General features: G+C 35.4%; 1 protein-coding gene across 4 annotated transcripts in view; it reads left to right on the top strand.

Annotated features, from left to right (window-relative positions):
• The window catches only part of LOC128662231 (CD209 antigen-like protein C), a 295,491-nt gene that overhangs the window by 146,461 nt on the left and 124,926 nt on the right, over nt 1–24,104 (top strand). For all 4 annotated transcript variants that reach the window (XM_053716052.1, XM_053716051.1, XM_053716050.1 and 1 more), the window contains one exon: nt 19,228–19,275. In XM_053716052.1, coding sequence (XP_053572027.1) covers nt 19,228–19,275 — 48 coding nt within the window. The remainder of the gene's footprint in view (nt 1–19,227; nt 19,276–24,104) is intronic.

The following is a 24,104-nucleotide window of genomic DNA, read 5'->3' as shown; positions in this document are numbered from 1 at the left end:
AATCTGACTACTTTTGCTAGTTAACAAATGTCTACCAGGTACGCTCGCCACTATTCCGGCCCAGCGTACCTGGTTTTCAATCCGCCGCCCTGGAGGCGGCGGATGCCATAGGAATCAATGGGAGTCTGAAAGCAGCGAAAGCTTATGTTCGCTGCTGCCCGATATCCCATTGATTCCTATGGTAATGTCTACACCTAACACCCTAACATGTACCCCGAGTCTAAACACCCCTAATCTGCCCCCCTACACCACCGCCACCTACATTATACTTATTAACCCCTAAAACTCATCGCCCCGTACTTGGTGCGCAGCTTTTTGACAGCTTTATTGGTAATTTTGGAGAATGTATTTAGGTCCGCGGCAGCGATGTTAGGTGATCTAAGGCTAGCGTATTGGTGTGGCGAATGCAGGTAAGTTGACAGCTTGATAAGTATATGCCATTGTGTTAATGTATTCCCCCATAGAAGTCAATGGAGCAAGAAAATTGGAAAAACCTAACACCCACCTCGATTGTATTTTCTCAAGTGTGCTAACTCGACATGAAAATATGAATATTTCACATTCCAATTTTCTTTAAATAGCATAATATGTTCTATTTATTCATAAATACACATTTCTAGATAGATCTGATGTTTTTTTGATACAATATATATCTATATGATTATATATAGGTATAGATACATACAAATATATATATAGAAATATCTATTTAAAAATACATAGAACATTGGATTGTGCAATATTTACAGTATATAGTTAAATACTTTATTAAAAATTAATATTGTACCCACCTTATCAGAGGAGGCCAAGCACTGCGGAATCTGTTGGCGCTCTACTGTACAAATAACTGATAATAATAATATTAATAATAATAATAGAACTGTTCAGTGTGCAATTAAGAATTTACAAAATAACAAAGCACCAGGCCCGGATGATTTCCCGCGGGTCCCTTTATAAGAGGTTGTGTCCACAGCTCACACCGGTGTTATATCTGGCCTTCAGCGAAATCAAATCGGAGGGTTATATTCTAAAAGGGAGTTTAGAGACTTCTATAATGGCAAATATCCAAAGCCAAATAAAGATATCTACTTTTGCAGTAAATATAGGCCCTTATCCTTAATAAATGTGGATACAAAATTGTATTTTAAGCTGCTAGCAGACAGATTGGTCAATATACTACCTGCCCTGATTCATGTGGACCAGGTCGGCTTTACAAAAGGTTGTCAGGGTCCGGATAATACCAGGAGACTTCTCAATGTATTTTTGTATGCAAGATCAAGGGGAACCCCAATGACGGCCCTGTCATTGGATGACAAGAAGGCTTTTGACAGGGTCCGTAGGGATTACCCGTGGGAGGTGTTAAAGGCTTTCAGAATTCCCCCTCCAATAATATCGGCAATTAAAGTATAATATACCTCACCTTTTGCCAAAGTCAGGGGTATGGGATTTTGTTCACCTAACATAGCCATTATAAATGGTACAAGACAGGGATTCCCTTTGTCCCCCCTGATATTCACCCTAGTAATGGAACCACTCGTCAAAGCAATAAGAATTTCTCCCCTGATATCAGGAATTTCTTATGGCACATGAGAAGAAAGAAATTGGTCTTTTCATGGACGATGTGACTCTTCTTTTAACTAACCCTGCTACATCTATTGCCTCGGTGCTTTTTCTAATAGTGCAATGTCTTAACTAAGTCCTGTTACTTAGTTAGAGCTAAAATGTTTAGAATAGTAAATACTAAACTATTTCATATATAGTAAATGTAGCTTCTCCGCACATTCAGCTCAATATGAATTTAGGAAGCTGATCTTAATAAAAGGCAATTGGTCTTATGAAAGTTGTTAAACGCATTAACAATTTTGATTAAGGTTTAACAAATTAAATCTGAGAATCAGGAAATGTCAGAGAAAAAAAGTGGATGTTTAACGTTTCTGCAGAGTAGGTAACTTAGGTTTTTGTTTAGTAATGATGTAACTGAAACAATTGTGTTTGTCAAAGAGGAGAGTAAAAGATTTGGCAAGAGATATACTGAGGATAATAATTATATGATATACGGTAAAAGAACAAAGAGAATATGCTATAGAAAGAGCGCTACAATATCCCTGCTAAGGTATATGTTGCTTAAGGTGGTGTCCACGATGTGTGTTAAAATACTTCTTTGAAATAAAATACAAAATATTGAGAAGGACGTATATATAAAAAATGTGTATATAAATGTTATTTAATAAACAATCTTCTAAAATACAAGAAATGAACAACTTCCTAAAATACAATTTCTTAAAATACAATGGGTGGATAATCTTCTAAAATACAATCAATGGATATACAATCTTATGGTTTACAATGCATAGAATATAAAAATATAAAAATGTGTTATAATATATAGAATATAAAAATGTATTATAATATCTATGTCCTAAGGATTGGATTAATAGGCAATACAATGATAAAATGGCATATAAATTAATACATGGCAATACTCTTCTTATCGATTTTTCTCTAGGTTTTTAAGAGTTTATTACACATCCCTATGGATTCTAAGGAATGCACTATTTGTATTTCAATTGCAACATTATATGATATATATATATATATATATATATATATATATATATATATATATATTCTTTATCTATTTTCATGATTTTTAATATTGTATTTAAAAAAAAAAATTAATTTTAATTTTAATTATCCGGTATGCAAATGTATATGCATTACGCATGGACTGAGACTCCCAACACCTTAATTATATAAGTGAAGATAAGTTTAAGTTGTACTACTAGATCCTGCACACTGTGTAAAGAAATATCTAATTACCAGATCTATGCAAGAAAGTAGTAAAAAGCAAAATAAAATATCTTTTGGTGAAACCAATATAACTGCACATAAATTATATGTAGTATTAAGCTTGGCCGCAACTTTTATTGTTAATATAGGCAGCAAAATCCTGCAAATACCCATATACTCCTAAAACCACAATACCTCTTTAAACACATATGAACTTATAAACATGCTCTTTGCCACCAAGAAAACCGGAACCTCATTCAAGTAATTAGCGCATGATAGGAAGTGCGTAACGAAACTTCCGGGTCTGAACGTTTCCGGTTACTCCGGATCAGAGGACATGCACGAAGGATGTGTAAACACTCCAAGGAAATCTGTAAACATTTCCGGGGCATAATAATAGTTAATCCACACAGGATAGCTTCACAAAAGCTAAAGGTTAAGAGATTTGGCGCAAATTTTAGGCGCACAAATTTTGGCGCAATTTTTGCAAACGTCCAATTGGACAATTCAATCTACTTAAAGTAGCAACATAATACAGCCCATACCAGTCTTGAGAAAGGTCCTTACAGACCGAAACGCGTAGATTGTACTGGTATTGCGGCTCAGGCACACACGGTAAGCAGGATACTTATTTTGTTCTAAATATAGAGCAATATTGCACTATGTTCTTTTTATTTTTCATATAGGAATCCAATGTCAGATTTAGGATTATTATAACCACTTCTGAAAGAAGATTACAAGTAAATACTACACCACCACCCCCATCACATTTAGGATATAATACTTATTTGGATATTAAGGATCTAACTTTTATGCACTAAAGAAGGAAAACAGATATTTATACTTTTGAGGGCATACCCTCATTTTATTCCTCTACCTAATCATATTAGGACCACACTGTGTATATATTATTCTTTTAAGGTGTACACCTTTTTCTTTTTCACTGCATTTTTATTTTAACTTTTTTTCAGTATTTTTTTTATTTTTTTTAATATTTTTCTTTTTTTTTTCTTTTTCTTTTTGATTTTTTAATTTCTATACACACACATATATTTTTGTGAATCACATAAATTCATTTTATTGGATCATTTTTGTATTCACACATCCTTTGGACACATTTATATTGCAATTTCTTTTGGATTATTTTTGGACACTGGATTTTCACTTATTGTTTGGACATTTTGGATTTCTATTTATAACACATGACATCATCACATAATCATCATTGGAACCACACGGACTGTGCTTTATCTTATCTTTGAATTAAGATAATTAAGATAATTGCCATGTATTAAATATATTGCCATGTATTAATTTATATGCCATTTATCATTATATTGCCTATTAATCGAATCCTTAGGACATAGATATTATAATACATTTTTATATTATATATATTATAACACATTTTTATATTCTATGTATTGTAAACCATAAGATTGTATATCCATTGATTGTATTTTAGAAGATTATCCACCCATTGTATTTTAAGAAATTGTATTTTAGGAAGTTGTTCATTTCTTGTATTTTAGAAGATTGTTTATTAAATAACATTTTTATACACATTTTTTATATATACGTCCTTCTCAATATTTTGTATTATATTTCAAAGAAGTATTTTAATACACATCGTGGACACCACCTTAAGCAACATATACCTTAGCAGGGATATTGTAGCGCTCTTTCTATAGCATATTTTCTTTGTTCTTTCCTTTTGAGATCTGGTTGGGAGACCTCGCCCCTTTGAGAAGAGCTTGTGTGGTTTTATTTTGGCGCTTTATGGTAACACTCTTTTTGCAAAATTCCTTCATCTTTCCCAACCACTACCACTAAGCAGCCGGTAATAATTTTGTCCATTAGATTTAAGTTGGCCCAAAAAAAAACTTAATTATGGAAGAGACATCTTCAACTACCATAAACATACCAGCTTCCACCATCTAAGGACTGACATAAACTTTGATATATTCAAAGCTTTGAATAAAGACAACAATCAAACTGATGGAGAAGTGGTAGATATAGATGCCACCTTTAAGTCTTTGGAGAAATTATTGATATCAGAAACTAAATATATTGCAGAAATCTCCTTTTTAAAAAAATTATTAGAGTTAAACATTATACCGAAAGGTCTTACTGTACAAAAAAACTGCTCATTTAACATCGAGAACCAAGAATTTTCAAAACAGATGGGAGACAGCTATCAAAGAAATCTCACACACACTGATGCAGATAATTATAGACTATCTGAGTCATTTACTAGTTGATCTAGATAAGAACATTAAAGAAGAAGAGAGTAAGATGGAGACCTCAGTGTATTTAAAACGAAACAGGAGCACTATGCTCCAAAATTAAAAAGATCAAAGATGATATTATTTCTAAGAAAACAAAGAAAATACACAGAGACCTGAATATAGCCATTCAAAGCAGGGAAGATATAAACACAATCAGTGAATTAAACACAGAGAGTAATACCACACATATGGAAGAAGAATGGACAGTGGTAGCCCAAAGGGGAATTAATTATAATAAAAATAAGAAACAAAACCAACAATACTCACATAGACAATGGGGACATAATGAGAATCATTCCACACCTCAAAATAAGAATGTTGGTAACTTCCATGAAAGACACTATCCAAATGTCAGGGATCATTATCCCAGAGATCCACCCGAATCTAGAGACTACAACAGGGGGAATTATAGAGGCAATTACAGACCCAGAAGTATAGATAACTGGGACCAAGCCCAATATCCATATCACAGATCCTCACATTACAGACACCACCCCAATTACCAACAGAACAGATATCGGGGATACGAGAACCGACACACATATGGTTATTACAGAGAAACACCACCTAATTATCCAACAGGCGGTGAAAATCTCAGGGGTAGGTCACCTACACATTTCCATAGTCAACATCAGGTCAGACTCCCACCCCACGAAGATATGGATTTGCATGTTAATAGGGACAACTACAACATGGATTATGGATATAGACAAGGATACAGAAATATGCACCCAAGAGTACATTTCAATGACAACAATCAGGGACATCCTCCGAGGAATACACATAATTCAAGATCTAGACAAAATTGGGTGGACACTCATACACCTATCACAAATAGATTTGAACATCTGAAACACATGGAAGACACGAACAGCCCCACCCCCATTAATGTAAGACACAAAAACAATACACCACCAGGGATTAGTTGACCAAAACAATCATAATTTTTTAGGGGAGGGCATTTCAACACTTGTAGACAGAAACAAACAATCAAAGAGAAAACAGAGAACACAAGATATAGAAGATTCCCCAATTCAAAAAAGAAAAAACACAGAGGCAGAAGAGCAGGGCTAAAAACAAAAATAAAATCTAAGGAAACTACACATATACATAAAGAAAAACAAGAAATTGAATGTAATACACTCCCTTCAACAAGTGACTCCAAAATGAAAGGGATATATAATTTGAGTAACATCAGCCTGAATCCTAAAGAAATGTAAGTACTATCTTTAGGTCTATCATATGCTCCATCAAGGGGGCTGGATAAATTCTAGACCTATACACACGTCAAACAGCTAATAAGAAAATTAACCCTTAAGAGATTTTTTTGTAAATCTGCATTAGAAAAACAAAATTATCAACAGAAAAACACATGATAGTACAAACATCAGGACAATGGGAGATCAAGCACAAAGGATGCTAACCTACACAGACCTCAAACCAAAATCCACTTTTTTCCCTTTTACACACAAAGGTCCGCATATCGAAACCTTTGAAAATATAGTCTGCGATGAGTTAAAGAAATTGAACAATACACATCTCAAAAAATTTAATCAAAATTTAACCAAAACCCAAATAGATACTATTAAAAACCTGGAAGGAAACAGAAACATCATAGTGAAACCATCCGATAAGGGTGGGGGCATTGTGATTTTAAATAAGGAAGATTATAACAAAGAGTCAGACAGGATTGTAGGAGATCTTGAAACTTATAAAGTTCTAGATTCTGACCCCACGGAGAATTTAAAAAAACAATTAGACTCCATGATTCTATCAGCCAAAAGGAGGGGTATACTCAATCACCAAGAATACAGGTATATATCCACCAAACATCCGAGAATACCTGTATTCTACTACCTCCCGAAAATACACAAAAGGCTGACAAATCCCCCAGGGAGGCCCATAATATCAGGTACTGGTTCCATTACCTGTAACCTATCTGAATATAAAGATAGTTAAAGATAAGTATAAAGCGCCTAATATAAAGATAGAAGACTCCAAAAATATGTACAGAACCTTCCCTCTTATCTTAAGGACTCAACGAAAGTTTTGAACATACTGAACGATCTAAAATGGGAGGAGGATTATATTCTAGCCACCTGCGATGTTACTGCTCTCTACACGAGTATTCCACACAATTTAGGTGTGGAAGCAGTAAAACATTTTTTGGAGAAAGACAGTGAACTAAGTCCTGATCAAAGGGAGTTCATCTTGGAAAGTATATTATACATTCTTACTCACAATTATTTCCACGGTAGAGGGAAATTTTACAACCAAACTTGTGGAACAGCTATGGGGACCAGGTTTGCGCCCAGCTATGCCAATCTATACATGAGCAAATGGGAGAGTATATTTTGGGACTCCTGCCCCACGGGCGCAGACCTGGTCCTCTACAAAAGATTCATAGACAACATCCTTATAATATGGAAAGGGTCCCTTGAGGACCTGGAATACACTATAAATGTGATGAATAAAAATTCCAGGAATTTGAATTTTACGTATGAAGTAAGCAAAAAAAATATCAATTTTTTTAGATCTCAATATAACCGTGGAAAAAGGAAGGCTCTCGACCTCTACATACTTTAAAGACGTAGATTGCAGCAACTACATTCACCAAACAAGCTGCCACCACCAAAGATGGAAGTCCAACATCCCTAAGGGACAGCTCATGAGAATCAGGAAAAATTGTTCCAATATCACAAAATGGAAAGAACAATCGGCAATCCTAAAAGAGAGATTCCTAGATAGGGAATATGATGAAAAGAACATAGATGACACAATGAAGGAAGTGGAAGCAATGGACAGAGAGTCCATGTTGAAATATAAAGACAAAAACATAAATGAGGACAAAACAATACAGGTGCCTTTCATCACTGAGTACAGTGAAAATAGATTCTTAATAGAGAGAATCATAAGGAAACACTGGCATTTCCTCAAAGAGGACAGTATAATTGGGAAAGACCAAAATGAATCCCCCAAGTTCATATATCGGAGAACAAAAAATTTAAAAACAATGATTGCACCGAGTGTCCCTATGAATCCCAAAAACAAAATAAAAGATGTATTTGGCAAACCACTGAAAGGGTTATTTCCTTTCTATTCATGCAAAGCATGCAAACATGGTAGGAAAGGACACAACTTTAAATCTAAGGTCACACACGAGTCCTTTGAAATGAAAGAGGTAATAAGGTGCCACGACACAGGCATCATATATTTGATAGAATGTGGATGTGGACTGCAGTACATAGGGCAGACATCAAGAAAACTGAGAGACAGGATCCGCGAACACCTTCTCCAGAATAAATGGGGAAAAGAAGACTTCCCACTCTATAAGCACTTTAAAGAAGTCCACAATGGAAATAGCAAAACCTTCAAATTTATGGGTATTAGTAAACCAATGAAAAATTGGAGAGGGGGGACTTTGAAAAGCAACTCCTAAAAGTAGAATCCAAATGGATTTTCTTCCTAGACTGCACTTTCCCAAAGGGCTTCAATAGCAGCACGGATATATTCCATCTACTATAGGAATGCTTGAAACAATCCCATCATATCACCCTCATTAGATATAACTCTCCATTAAGGACACACGAAAAACTAGAAAGACCTCCTGAAAATTTAAAAAAATATGATATAAACCATCCTAATCTAAGCAGTAAGGGGACAAAAGTGGATTTTTGATGAGAAGGCATTTTTACCAGGGTACCAACTTACTGGTTTTAAGAAGATATCTAGACGAACTAGAATTGAAATCTAAAACAACTACAATTTCTAAAGAATTTAAAAGGAAACCCTACAGACTAAAAGTACAATCTGCTATATACTGTACACATATATATATTCAGCTCAGATTTATTTATATAGACTTATTTATATATATCTATGGATTTCCAGGAGTGTATTATTTGCACTCTAATTTCATATGGTTCATTTTCAAAAGCTCTTTTATAATAGCTTTTTCAATACTTTTTTAACACCATTAACATATAGATCACTCAAATACTCTTCTTATCGATTTTTCTCTAGGTTTTTTAAGAGTTTATTACACATCCCTATGGATTCTAAGGAATGTACTATTTGTATTTCAATTGCAACATTATATATATATATTCTTTATCTATTTTCATGGTTTTTAATATTGTATTTCAAAATTTATTTTAATTTTAATAATCCGTTATGCAAATGTATATGCATTACGCATGGACTCCCAACACCTTAATTATATAAGTGAAGATAAGTTTAAGTTGTACTACTAGATCCTGCACACTGTGTAAAGAAATATCTAATTACCAGATCTATGCAAGAAAGTAGTAAAAAGCAAAATAAAATATCTTTTGGTGAAACCAATATAACTGCACATAAATTATATGTATGAGTAGATTAGGCTTGGCCGTAACTTTTATTGTTAATATAGGCAGCAAAATCCTGCAAATACCCATATACTCCTAAAACCACAATACCTCTTTAAACACATATGAACTTATAAACATGCTCTTTGCCGCCAAGAAAACTGGAGCCTCATTCAAATCATTAGCGCATGAAGGGAAGTGCGTAACGCAACTTCTGGGTCTGAACGTTTCTGGTTACTCCAGATCAGAGGACATGCACGAAGGATGTGTAAACACTCCAAGGAAACCTGTAAACATTTCCGGGGCATAATAATAGTTAATCCACACAGGATAGCTTCACAAAAGCTAAAGGTTAACAAATTTGGCGCAAATTTTAGGCGCAAAAATTTTGGCACAATTTTTGCAAACGTCCAATTGGACAATTCAATCTACTTAAAGTAGCAACATAATACAGGTGATACCAGTCTTGAGAAAGGTCCTTACAGACCGAAATGCGTAGATTGTACTGGTATTGCGTCTCAGGCACACACAGTAAGCAGGATACTTATTTTGTTCTAAATATAGAGGCATTATTGCACTATGTTCTTTTTATTTTTCATATAGGAATCCGATGTCAGATTTAGGATTATTATAACCACTTCTGAAAGAAGATTACAAGCAAATACTATACCACCACCACCGTCACATTTAGGATATAATACTTATTTGGATATTAAGGATCTAACTTTTATGCACTAAAGAAGGAAAACAGATATATATATACTTTTGAGGGCATACCCTCATTTTATTCCTCTACCTAATCATATTAGGACCACACTGTATATATATTATTCTTTTAAGGTGTGCACCTTTTTCTTTTTCACTGCATTTTTATTTTTACTTTTAACTTTTTTCAGTATTTTTTTATTTAATTTTTTTGCCACATATACCCACGGATCTTTTTCTTTTTTTTCTCTTTTTTTATTTTTTTTATGTTTTTTTTATTTTTCTTTTTGATTTTTTAATTTATATACACACACATACATTTTTGTGAATCACATATTTTCATTTTATTGGATCACTTTTGTATTCACACATCCTTTGGACACATTTATATTGAAATTTCTTTTGGATTATTTTTGGACACTTTGGATTTTCACTTATTATTTTTGGACACTTTGGATTTTCACTTATTGTTTGGACATTTTGGATTTCTATTTATAACACACGACATCATCACATAATCATCATTGGAACCACACGGACTGTGCTTTATCTTATCTTTTAATTAAGATAATTGCCATGTATTAACTATATTGCCATGTATTAATTTATATGCCATGTTATCATTGTATTGCCTATTAATTGAATCCTTAGGACATAGACATTATAATATATTTTTATATTCTATATATTATAACACATTTTTATATTTTTATATTCTATGCATTGTAAACCATAAGATTGTATATCCATTGATTGTATTTTAGAAGATTATCCACCCATTGTATTTTAAGAAATTGTATTTTTGGAAGTTGTTGATTGCTTATTAAATAACATTTTTATACACATTTTTTATATATACGTCCTTCTCAATATTTTGTATTATATTTCAAAGAAGTATTTTAACACACATCGTGGACACCACCTTAAGCCACATATACCTTAGCAGGGATATTGTAGCGCTCTTTCTATAGCATATTCTCTTTGTTCTTTCCTTTTGAGATCTGGTTGGGAGACCTCGTCCCTTTGAGAAAAAGCTTGTGTGGTTTTATTTTGGCGCTTTATGGTAACACTCTTTTTGCACTGATATATTTGAGGCATCTGTTTCAGAAACGAACAGGCAGGTAAGTATATATCCAGAGCTCTGATAGGAGAATACTTGCGGTAAACCTTGGAAGTATGCAGGCTGTTATGAGATAGCAAGTGACCAGAATGACTGTGGCTTTGGCTGTGCAGGATTGAAGCTGAGGTGAAAGCGAGGCTGTTGATGTGAGATGGTGATGAACAGGGTCCGTGGAAGATCCGATTAGAATCCGTTTAGAGGAAAACAGCAGTTAACAAGCCACAGGTAGAAAGCGGATATATCAGAATGAGGAAACTAAAATTAAGTAAATCCTTGCAGGGTTGAAGGGAGAGAAGGCAGTGTGGCGGTGGAAAGTCCAGAAGGAAAGTATTAGGCTCAAACTAAGGTAAACAGCAACAACTAGAGGTTAACACTGATGTATGCCAATATTCAAGCAAAGGCTTAGTGGAATGATGATCCTTAAATAGGAAGTGATGTAATAGGTGGAGTCATAGATTAAAGGTACAGGTATATCATTACAAATAGATCAGTTCCGTAAACTTAGCTACTACAAGACCAATGTGTCTAAAATTAAAGCATATGCAATCAATATTCCGCAAGTCCAGCTCACAGAACTACAATAACAATTTAAATTTCAGTGGTCCACTAACCACCTAAAACATCTGGGGGTCCAGCTGAGTGCAGATATAGAAACTAATTTGAAACTTAATTTTGATAATCTAATATCAGATATTGAAGCACTCACTTCTAGGTGGGAAAAATCTCATGGCTGGGGAGGGTAGCTACTATAAAAATGTCCCTACTGCTGAAGGTCTTGTATCTATTTAGATGCATCCCTATTAACCTACCGCATAAGATACTACAGCAGATACATCAGCTATTTCTTAAATATGCATGGAATAATAAGACCCAGAAGATAGCGCATAAAACTCTGCAAAGACAATTTTTTAGGGGAGGCATCTCATTCCCTAATATTTTTTTATATTACGAGGTATCTAGGCTATCCCATATCTCAGCCTGGTGCCTGGCAGGAGAAAAACCAGGATGGTATAGATTACAAGAAGCATCCCTGCCACAGGATATAAAACTAGCTGAGGCTATTTGGATTCCAAAACATAAATCTTTAGCTAAACAGATTAATAATCCCATAGTCAAACAGAACATTAATTTATGGCATGACCTTTGTCATTATTCAGGCATATCACCACATCCATCACCTATTCATGCCTTGAGAGCCCTTTTGTGGGACTTCCAGAGCATTCATATGGAGCACTGGAGAATTCTGGGTAAAATCCAAGTCTCAGATTTGTATTTGAATAAGACTCTAAGCAGTGCTCCTATTTCAACTACTAATTTAGGTGAGAGCCCCTTGTGGTTAAATGTTGAGTGTTTTAGGATATTGAGCCTAATTAAATTGTGTGGCTTCCCAAAAAAAAGACATAAGAGATGTTACTAAATGGGAGGAGAGATGGGTAAAGAACATGAGCAAGATTAGACCTCTTGTGTTTCATTATGATACTCTATTAAAAGATCACTCTCAGAGGCACCAGTGTCAGATAAAGGCCTGGGTTAGTGAACTTAACATTATAATATCAGAACAAAGTCTTAGTAAGGTAATATCCCTAATGAAAAAACCCTACATTGTGTGACAGTTATGGAAGTATACATGAAGGTGCTATTGAAATGGCACATAGAGCTAGTATGTTTAATAATGGCTCTTTACAGTGCTGGAGGATCTGTGGGCATCAAGGTTCAGATCTGCATATCTGGTGGTCTTGTCCAAGGTTGGTACCACTTGGCAGGACATCAGAGTGCTATTACAATCCATGAATATTGATATATTTCTTTCCCCACAACTGGGCCTATTACACGTTTGATGATGAAACCCCAGTTCCTACTAGAGGACTCATGATTTATATTGTATCTGTAGGTGTTTCCTTGGGTGTATATGCAAGTTTGTGTTTGAGTTTGTGTGTCCATAGTCATTTCCTTTTTAGGACATTTTGACCTTACTACTGATTATTCACATCTTTCTACAGACTTTGAGACTAATGAGACCTTTCTGGAAGTCAGCAATCCACCACTTAACCTTTAAATTATTGTTTAGGCAGTTCAGGGTCCTTCCTTTCAGCCACTGCATGCTGTTGTCATCATATAGTTGGCATCTTCCTTGACAAAAAGATAATCAGAACTCCATATTTTGTCTTGTAAATCTCATTTTTTGAATAAATTACTTTAACCTAGAATCACCAAAATGTGATTATGAAATAAAAATAAACAATTTAAAAAATACATGACTTAAAGTCATTTCTAGATGTTGTGGTTGTGATTTTGGTTTCCTGCAGATATTGTTTGCTGTAAAAATTATCACGTGTATGTGTCTCATTAAATACATATACATGTGCAAATGTCTACCAATGGGATATACAGTAATGATAAATACATGTTTAGTGAATCTAGACCATATATTTATATATAATTCTAAAATTGTATTTCTGGTCATTTCAGAGTGGGTTGCACATGCACAACATCAAATAATTATTCCCTATCTTCTTGAGATACTTGTAAATATTTTAAAAAGGTCAGATTTGAAGTGGTGCTCTTGGTTGGGGAAAATGGGGAGAAAAAAACCCAAACATATGTCAACCTTTCAAAAGTACTTTTCTTCATCTACCCATTCTGACAGATCATTAATGTACAATTTTGAATTCACAGAAGTATTTTTGTTTGCACATTTACAAATATGATTCTTTAAAAAGTGATCTCTTCATTTCTGTTATTTTTTATCATGCATGTCACACACTGTTGATTTAGGGGATTGCAAAGTTCAGAATTTTTACCTCCTGTGAGGGTTTCTGTGCATGTCTGTGTTTATGTCTTTGTGCTTTTGTTGGTGTCTCTATGAGTGTGTATGCATTTTTTTTCTGTGGGTCTCTTTGTGAGGGTTTGTGTGTATGTCTTTGTGTATTTCCTGTGGGTGTTTCAATGAGGGTGTGTGTGTATGTATGTCTTTGTGTGTTTTCTGTGGATGTCTCTGTGAGGGTGTGCGTATGTCTTTGTGCATTTTCTGTGGGTGTCTCTATGAGGGTGTGTGTGTGTACGTCTGTGCATTTTCTGTGGATGTCTCTGTGAGGGTGTACGTGTATGTCTTTGTGCATTTTCTGTGGGTGTCTCTGTGAGGGTGTGTGCTTGTGTCTTTTTGCATTTTCTGTGGATGTATCTGTGAGGGTGTGTGCTTATGTCTTTGTGCATTTTCTGTGGATGTCTCTGTGAGGGTGTGTGTATATGTCTTTGTGTGTTTTCTGTGGATGTCTCTGTGAGGGTGTGCGTATGTCTTTGTGCATTTTCTGTGGGTGTCTCTGTGAGGGTGTGTTTGTGTACGTCTTTGTGCATTTTCTGTGGATGTCTCTGTGAGGATGTGTGTGTATGTCTTTGTGCATATTCTGTGGGTGTCTCTGTGAGGATGTGTGCTTGTGTCTTTGTGCATTTTCTGTGGATGTATTTGTGAGGTTGTGTGCTTATGTCTTTGTGCATTTTCTGTGGATGTCTCTGTGAGGGTGTGCGTATGTCTTTGTGCATTTTCTGTCGGTGTCTCTGTGAGGGTGTGTTTGTGTACGTCTTTGTGCATTTTCTCTGGATGTCTCAGTGAGGGTGTGTGTGTGTATGTATGCCTTTGCATGTTTTCTGTGGGTGTCTCTCTCTGTGTGTATGTCTTTGTGTGTTTTCTGTGGTTGTCTCTCTGTGTATGTGTGTGTGTCTATGTCTTTGTGTGTTTTCTGTGGGTGTCACTGAGTGTGTATGTCTTTGTGTGTTTTCTGAGGTTGTATCTGTGGGTGTTTCCTTGGGTGTATGTGCAAGTTTGTGTTTGAGTTTGTGTATCCATAGTCTGTTCCTTTTTAGGACATTTTGACCTTACTACTGATTATCCACATCTTTCTACAGACTTTGAGACTAATAAGACCTTTCCGGAAGTCACCAATTCACCATTTAACCTTTAAATTATTGTTTAGGCAGTTCAGGGCCCTTCCTTCCAGCCACTGCATGCTGTTGTCATCATTTAGTTGGCATCTTCCTTGACAAAAAGATAATCAAAACTCCATATTTTGTCTTGTAAATCTCATTTTTTGTCAAAATTACTTTAACATAAAATCACCAAAATGTAATTATGTAATAAAAATAAACCATTTTAAAAAGATATTATGAAAAGTAATTTCTAGATGTTGTGGTTGTGATTTCATTTTCCTGCAGATATCGTGTCTCATTAAATACAAATACATGTGCAAATGTCTACCAAAGGGATAAACAGTAATGATAAATACATGTTTAGTGAATCTAGACCAAATATTTATATATAATTCTAAAATGGTATTTCTGGTCATTTCAGAGTGGGTTGCACATGCACAACATTAAATAATTATTCCATATCTTCTTGAGATACTTGTAAATATTTTAAAAAGGTTAGCTTTGCCCTATATCAACTTCATTTGGAATTTGATAAGTGCAAAATCGTTCTGAAGCCTGTTGAAAAGTATAGAGAAAATGAATTTGTGATCACCAACGTTTTTTCAAATACCGGAATGTTGTTATTGTTTACGCTGTGATCATTCCATTATCAGAAAATGCATAAAAAGCAATTTCAGCAATATTGGAATTGAGTTCATAATTTTGAGAATACGGGGTAGATTTAACAAGCAGCCTATGCAGCCATCTACCCCCCGTAGTTTCAGATTCCGCTGAAACATATGTTAAGAAGCAGCGTTCTTAAGACCGCTGCTCCTCAACTCCTCTGCCACCTCTGAGGCGGCGGACATCAATCATCCTGATCAGATACAATCCGGTAGATTGACAACCCCCTGCTAGCGGCCGAATGGCCGCGAATTTGCAGGGGGCGGCATTGCACAAGCATTTTACTACAGCAAATCATGTTCGCCCTTATCATAATAAATCGGCCCCAATGTCTGGATCGTTTCTGTCTAGCATTTAGTTAGTGCTTAAAGGGACAGTCTACACTAAAATTGTTATAGTTTTAAAAGATAGATAATTCCTGTATTCTTCATTCAACTTTGTTAAATTAATATACTTTATAGCATTTAAACCTCTACATTTCTGCCTGTTTCTAAGTCACTATAAACAGCCTCTTATCACATGCTTTTTTTATTAGCTTTTCACAACAGGAGGCTGCTAGTTCATGTGAGCCATATAGATAACATTGTGTTCACACCCGTGGAGTTATTTAAGAGGTAGCACAGTACTAAATGCAAGTGAATAGATAATAAATAAAAAGTCATGTGATCAGGGGGCTGTCAGAAGATGCTTAGATACAAGCTAATCACAGAGGTAAAAAGTATATTAATATAACTGTGTTGGTTGTGCAAAACTGGGGAATGGGAAATAAAGGGATTATTTATATTAAAAAACAATAAAAATTATATTGAAGACTGTCCCTTTAATGTCACTTTAAAGATTAAAATAAAGATCTGCTATATTTTGAGATCTTTTCTAATACTGAGGGGAAATCTAAGAGAGAATCAGTTCTGTCCAGTTCTTCACCTGAAATAAGTAAACAAGTTTGCAGGGGTTTATGATTTTAAGATGGAAATACTGCATTTGCTTTTGGAAAAAGGTCATTTTTTGCAAACCAAGACAAGAAAGCTGATTCATTCTAACAATTTGGGTTTAGAGGCCAATTTATTAGAGGTCTTGCGGACCTGATCCGACAGTGCGGATCAGGTCCGCAAGACCTTGCTGAATGCGGAGAGCAATACGCTCTCCGTATTCAGCATTGGACCAGCAGCTCACAAGAGCTGCTGGTTCAACGCCGCCCCCTGCTGACTCATGGCCAATGGGCCGCCAGAATGGAGGTGTCAATCAACCCGATCGTACTCGATCGAGTTGAATTGTGGCGATGTCTGTCTGCCTGCTCAGAACTTACGTTTTTGTATTGCCTAATCTAATGGCTTTTAATGCTGACTATATTGTCCTGTTTCTGTGAATGACAAGGAGCCCTTTCTACAACTTCTTGATGTAGTTACAGTCAATGGCCTAGATTCAATAACTGAAGCATTTGTCACAATTTGTACCCAGCCTCATCACAGCTTGTGAGAGTCACTCTCTTTTATATTCACTGGAACTGCAAATATCTTGTAACCGTTTACTTCTTGCTGCATAGAACAAGTTCCTATTTGAAATATACCAGCAGAAAAACAAAATTAAAAAACATTAAAAAAACTTCCTATATAAAACAGTCCACTAAAAGAGACTAAAACCCCAACATTTTCAACTTTCTAATTTACTTCTATTATCAAATTTTCTTTGTTTTCTTGTTATCCTTTTTTGAAAAGCAGGGCGGTAAGCTCAGACGTGTGCAAGTGTCTACGGCACTAAATGGCAGCAGTTTTGCAACAATTATGTGCACGAGCACTAGGTGGCAGCACTATTTCCTGTCATGTAGTGCTTTCGACACGTGCACGCTACCTATCTAGATATCTCTTCAACAAAGAACAACACAAGAATGAAGCAAATTCGATAATAATAATAAACTTTTTTTAATATTGTATTCTTTATCTGAATCATGAAAGAAAAAATGTAAGTGTCATGCCATAAGCACTTAACATAAGCTTTAAAATAGTGAGACTTAACTATGCGAGGCAGGCATGCTCGTGGGGGCCCTTTTACTACAATATAAGTTTGGGGGATTGACAGGATGTGCAAGACCAGGGGGCAGCGCTGTACAAGCATGTAGTGGACGTACAGTGACCGCTGCCCGTTCGCCACAAAAATAGGTGAAATGAGCATTTAATTTTAAACATGATATTGCCTAAACAACGAACCCCATCTGCAGCCTAACGGGCATTTATCAATTATGCCCATTATGCGTTAAATTAAAAGTACCAAAGTTACGAGACTCACATTTTTGCCATTCATTCTCTTTCCCCTATAGCAATGGATTTTTCTCAGACTAAGTGCAATTAAAGGGACACTGAACCCAATTTTTTTCTTTTGTGATTCAGATAGAGCATGCAATTTTAAGCAACTTTCTAATTTACTCCTATTATCAAATGTTCTTTATTGTCTTGCTATCTTTATTTGAAAAGCAAGAATTTAAGTTTAGATGCTGGCCCATTTTTGGTGAACAACCTGGGATGTTCTTGCTGATTGGTGGATAAATTCACCCACCAATAAACACGTGCTGTCCAGGGTCTGAACCAAAAAATGTCTGACTGCTTAGCTTAGATGCCTTCTTTTTCAAATAAAGATAGCAAGAGAACGAAGAAAAAATGATAATAGGAGTAAATTAGAAAGTTGCTTAAAATTGCATGCTCTATCTGAATCACGAAAGATACAATTTGGGTTCAGTATCCTCTTAAGTATTGGTGGAACACGTTGCCTTTGTTGGAACAGATTGTAATAATGTGAATAAAAAAATAATTAAAAAGAGCAAGGCAAAAATGTTTAGCAGTACATTTGTCAATTAAAGTTTAAAAGCAAAAAGGGCATTTAGCTTATCCTTGTATCAATAGATATTTTTTATTTTTTACGGAAATTAAGGTAACAAATATTAAATATAGGCAATTAGATTTTTTTTTTACTAAAATTGTTGATTTACAAGGCTAAAAAGCTTTGAAACAGGAATCTGATAGAACTAGAAGACAAGACAAATGATGCAGTATTTTGCACAGATAACTGAATAGACTTTCTGGCATTTTGCCTGCCCGAATCTTTGTTTAAAAATATTATAACTGCTTAAAAATACTTAGTGGACTAACACTGAGCACTGAAAGTGAATGTCAGTATTTTTATCTTCCATCTTTTGGTATATACTTATGATGCATATAAATAATAAGGCACATGTTACCTTTAAAAGACATGCCTTCTGTGTTAGAATGTATGGTAGTTTCTCAGTTCAGATTATAATAGACTACACATTTTGTTAGATCACTTACATACAAAGTTATCCTACATATATTGATATGGATCATAATGTGTCTAAATATGTCACTTTTTGATTTTCTTTTAGCTTCTGAATTTGCTTCAAAACTGAGAAAGTTGGAAACTTCTACAAAGAGTAAGATAAAAACAAAAACTGGTACCCACTTCTATATTGTGATAATGTTCAATAATGTTAAAATTTAAAATGAGTAAATATAAAGCAAACTGTATTGTGCATTGATGTTTCTGGTATTAATTTGTAAACATGTATTGCTCCGATTTGAAATGAGACCAACTGGTCAAAAAACATACTTCAAATATGGGACTTGCAGCCAAGCTGCTCCTTAGAATTATTGTAGTACAGTAATTTGATCTTTTTAAGCAGTTTCTATCAGCAATCATTTATTTGTGATTAGGATTTTACAGTTTGCCATGTGCCTTGTTTATTGGGGACCAAGATCAGTTGCACAGATTTTTTACCGTAAACACAAGTCCCAAAAATCATGTTTTGATTAAAAAATGAAATTTATATAATTTTTTATACTACTAGAAATTTGGAATGTCAGACCTTTTTCAGTACATTAAGGTTATTTTTAACATTGTAACTTACTGGTTTCATGATTTAAAGTATGAGACCTGTTAAAATGCAGTTATTGAAAATTAGATCAGTTGCTACAACTTGCTTTTTATGTAAATTAATTTCCCACTTTGTTTTCCATAATTCTCGACGAAAATAAAACCAACTCGTGGCAGTTATGAATCTTGGCTGTGTTTGACTAAGAAAGATTGTGATCACTATCACCTAGATTACAAGTTTTGACCTAAACAGGGTACAAAACTAACGCCCTTCATAGCGCTGCCATTACGAGTTACTGAAAAGCCTCCTTGTGCGTGCGATATGGTGGCATTAAGCTCCATACCGCACAAAATTCAAGGGCTGCTTTGACGTGCGCATGCTTGTGTATGCTTTCCCCTATAGACATCAATGGGCAGAGAGTGTTAGAAAAAAAACCTAACACCTGAAGGTCGGAATGAAAAATCTCCGTAATGCAACCCCATTAATATCTATAGGAAAAAAAGTTACGTTTAAACCTAACTCCCTAACATAAATCCCAAGTCTAAGCACTCCTAATCCGCCGCCCGACATCACCGCCACCTAAATAAAGTTATTAAACCCTAATCTGCCACCCCTGACATCGCCAACACTATATAAAGTTATTAACCCCTAATCTGCCGCCCCCGACATTGCCAACATTAATAAAAGTTATTAACCCCCTAATCTGCCGCTCCCCGACATCGCCACCACTATAATAAAGTTATTAACCCCTATTCCGCCACTCCCCGACATCACCGCCACTATAATAAAGTTATTAACCCCTATTCCGCCGCTCCCCGACATCGCCAACACTATAATAAAGTTATTAACCCCTAAACCTCTGTCCTCCAACATCTCCACAACTAAATAAACCTATTAACCCCTAAACCTCCGGCCCCCCACATCTCCGCCACTAAATAAACCTATTAACCCCTAAACCGCCAGCCCCCCACAATGCAAAACACTAAATTAAACTATTATCCCTTAAACCTAACGCCCCCTAACTTTAAATTAAAATTACAGTATAACTATATTTAAATAAATAAAAACTTACCTGTGAAATAAAAATAAACCTAACATTAAACTATAAATTAACTTAACCTTACTATTCTAATAAAATAAAAAATACTACCAATTAAAAATACTAAATTACATTTCTTTCATGTAATTAGCAAGAGTCCATGAGCTAGTGACGTATGGGATATACATTCCTACCAGGAGGGGCAAAGTTTCCCAAACCTTAAAATGCCTATAAATACACCCCTCACCACACCCACAATTCAGTTTTACAAACTTTGCCTCCTATGGAGGTGGTGAAGTAAGTTTGTGCTAGATTCTACGTTGATATGCGCTCCGCAGCAGGTTGGAGCCCGGTTTTCCTCTCAGCGTGCAGTGAATGTCAGAGGGATGTGAGGAGAGTATTGCCTATTTGAATGCAATGATCTCCTTCTACGGGGTCTATTTCATAGGTTCTCTGTTATCGGTCGTAGAGATTCATCTCTTACCTCCCTTTTCAGATCGACGATATACTCTTATATATATACCATTACCTCTGCTGATTTTCGTTTCAGTACTGGTTTGGCTTTCTACAACATGTAGATGAGTGTCCTGGGGTAAGTAAGTAAGCTTATTTTCTGTGACACTCTAAGCTATGGTTAGGCACTTTTTTATAAAGTTCTAAATATATGTATTCAAACATTTATTTGCCTTGACTCAGGATGTTCAACATTCCTTATTTTCAGACAGTCAGTTTCATATTTGGGATAATGCATTTGAATCAATCATTTTTTCTTACCTTAAAAAATTTGACTTTTTCCCTGTGGGCTGTTAGGCTCGCGGGGGCTGAAAATGCTTCATTTTATTGCGTCATTCTTGGCACGGACTTTTTTGGCGCAAATTTTTTTTTCTGTTTCCGGCGTCATACGTGTCGCCGGAAGTTGCGTCATTTTTTGACGTTTTTTTGCGTCAAAAGTGTCGGCGTTCCGGATGTGGCGTAATTTTTGGCGCCAAAAGCATTTAGGCGCCAAATAATGTGGGCGTCTTATTTGGCGCTAAAAAATATGGGCGTCATTTTTGTCTCCACATTATTTAAGTCTCATTATTTATTGCTTCTGGTTGCTAGAAGCTTGTTCACTGGCATTTTTTTCCCATTCCTGAAACTGTCATTTAAGGAATTTGATCAATTTTGCTTTATATGTTGTTTTTTATATTACATATTGCAAGATGTTCCACGTTGCAACTGAGTCAGAAGATACTTCAGGAAAATCGCTGCCCGGTGCTGGAGCTACCAAGCTAAGTGTATCTGCTATAAACTTTTGGTATCTGTTTCTCCAGCTGTTGTTTGTATTGCATGTCATGACAAACTTGTTAATGCAGATACAATTTCCTTTAGTACTGTTACATTACCTGTTGCTGTTCCGTCAACATCTAATTCTCAGAGTGTTCCTGATAACATAAGAGATTTTATTTTTAAATCCATTAAGAAGGCTATGTCTGTTATTTCTCCTTCTAGTATACATAAAAGTCTTTTAAAACTTCTCTTTTTTCAGATGAATTTTTAAATGAACATCATCATTCTGATACTGATAATGGTTCTTCTGGTTCAGAGGTTTCTGTCTCAGAGGTTGATGCTGCTAAATCTTCGTATTTGTTCAAGATGGAATTTATTCGTTCTTTACTTAAAGAAGTATTAATTGCATTAGAAATAGAGGATTCTGGTCCTCTTGATACTAAATCTAAACGTTTAAATAAGGTTTTTAAATCTCCTGTAGTTATTCCAGAAGTGTTTTCTCTCCCTGATGCTATTTCTGAAGTAATTTCCAGGGAATGGAATAATTTGGGTAATTCATTTACTCCTTCTAAACGTTTTAAGCAATTATATCCTGTGCCATCTGACAGATTAGAGTTTTTGGGACAAAATCCCTAAGGTTAATGGGGCTGTCTCTACTCCTGCTATATTTTTAGCGGATGTTGCTGCAGCTTCAACTTTTTGGCTAGAAGCTTTAGCGCAACAAGTAACAGATCATAATTTTATAGCATGATTATTATTATTCTATAACATGCTAATAATTTTATTTGTGATACCATCTTTGATATCATTAGAGTTGATGTCAGGTATATGTCTCTAGCTATTTTAGCTAGAAGAGCTTTATGGCTTAAAACTTGGAATGCTGATATGTCTTCTAAGTCTACTTTGCTATCCCTTTCTTTCCAGGGTAATCAATTATTCGGTTCTCAGTTGGATTCTATTATCTCAACTGTTACTGGAGGGAAGGGAACTTTTTTACCAAAGGATAAAAAATCTAAGGTAAATTTAGGTCTAATAATCGTTTTCGTTCCTTTCCTCACAACAACGAACAAAAGCCTGATCCTTCATCCTCAGGAGCAGTATCAGTTTGGAAACCATTTCCAGTTTGGAATATATCCAAGCCTTATAGAAACCCAAAGCCAGCTCCTAAGTACCCATGAAGATGCGGCCCTCATTCCAGCTCAGCTGGTATGGGGCAGATTACGTTTTCTTCAAAGAAATTTGGATCAATTCCGTTCACAATCTCTGGTTTCAGAACATTGTTTCAGAAAGGTACAGAATTGGCTTCAAGTTAAGGCCTCCTGCAAAGAGATTTTTTTCTTTCCCGTGTCCCAGTAAACCCAGCAAAGGCTCAGCATTTCTGAAATGTGTTTCAGATCTAGAGTTGGCTGGAGTAATTATGCCAGTTCCAGTTCTGGAACAGGGGCTGGGGTTTTATTCTATCTCTTCATTGTACCAAAGAAGGTCAATTCCTTCAGACCAGTTCCGGATCTATCAGTATTGAATCGTTATGTAAGGATACCAACATTCAAGATGGTAACTGTAGGACTATCCTGCCTTTTGTTTAGCAAGGGCATTATATGTCTACAATAGATTTACAGGATGCATATCTGCATATACCAATTCATCCAGATCACTTTTAGTTTCTGAGATTCTATTTTTAGACAAGCATTACCAGTTTTGTGGCTCTACCGTTTGGCCTAGCATCAGCTCCAAGAATTTTTTCAAAGGTTCTCGGTGCCCTTCTGTCTGTAATCAGAGAACAGGGTATTGGTATTTCCTTATTTTGGACGATATCTTGGTACTTGCTCAGTCTTCACATTTTCGCAGAATCTCATACGAATCGACTTGTGTTGTTTCTTCAAGATCATGGTTGGAGGATCAATTTACCAAAAAGTTCATTGATTCCTCAGACAAGGGTAACCTTTTTAGGTTTCCAGATAGATTCAGTGTCTATGACTCTGTCTTTGTCAGACAAGAGCAGTCTAACATTGATATCAGCTTGTCAAAACCTTCAGTCACAATCATTCCCTTTGGTAGCCTTATGCATGGAAATTTTAGG

Source organism: Bombina bombina, chromosome 6 (genome assembly GCF_027579735.1).
Source record: "Bombina bombina isolate aBomBom1 chromosome 6, aBomBom1.pri, whole genome shotgun sequence".
Lineage (NCBI taxonomy): Eukaryota > Metazoa > Chordata > Amphibia > Anura > Bombinatoridae > Bombina > Bombina bombina.
The sequence above is the reverse complement of the archived record's forward strand: the minus strand, read 5'-3'. Positions and strand labels throughout refer to the sequence as shown.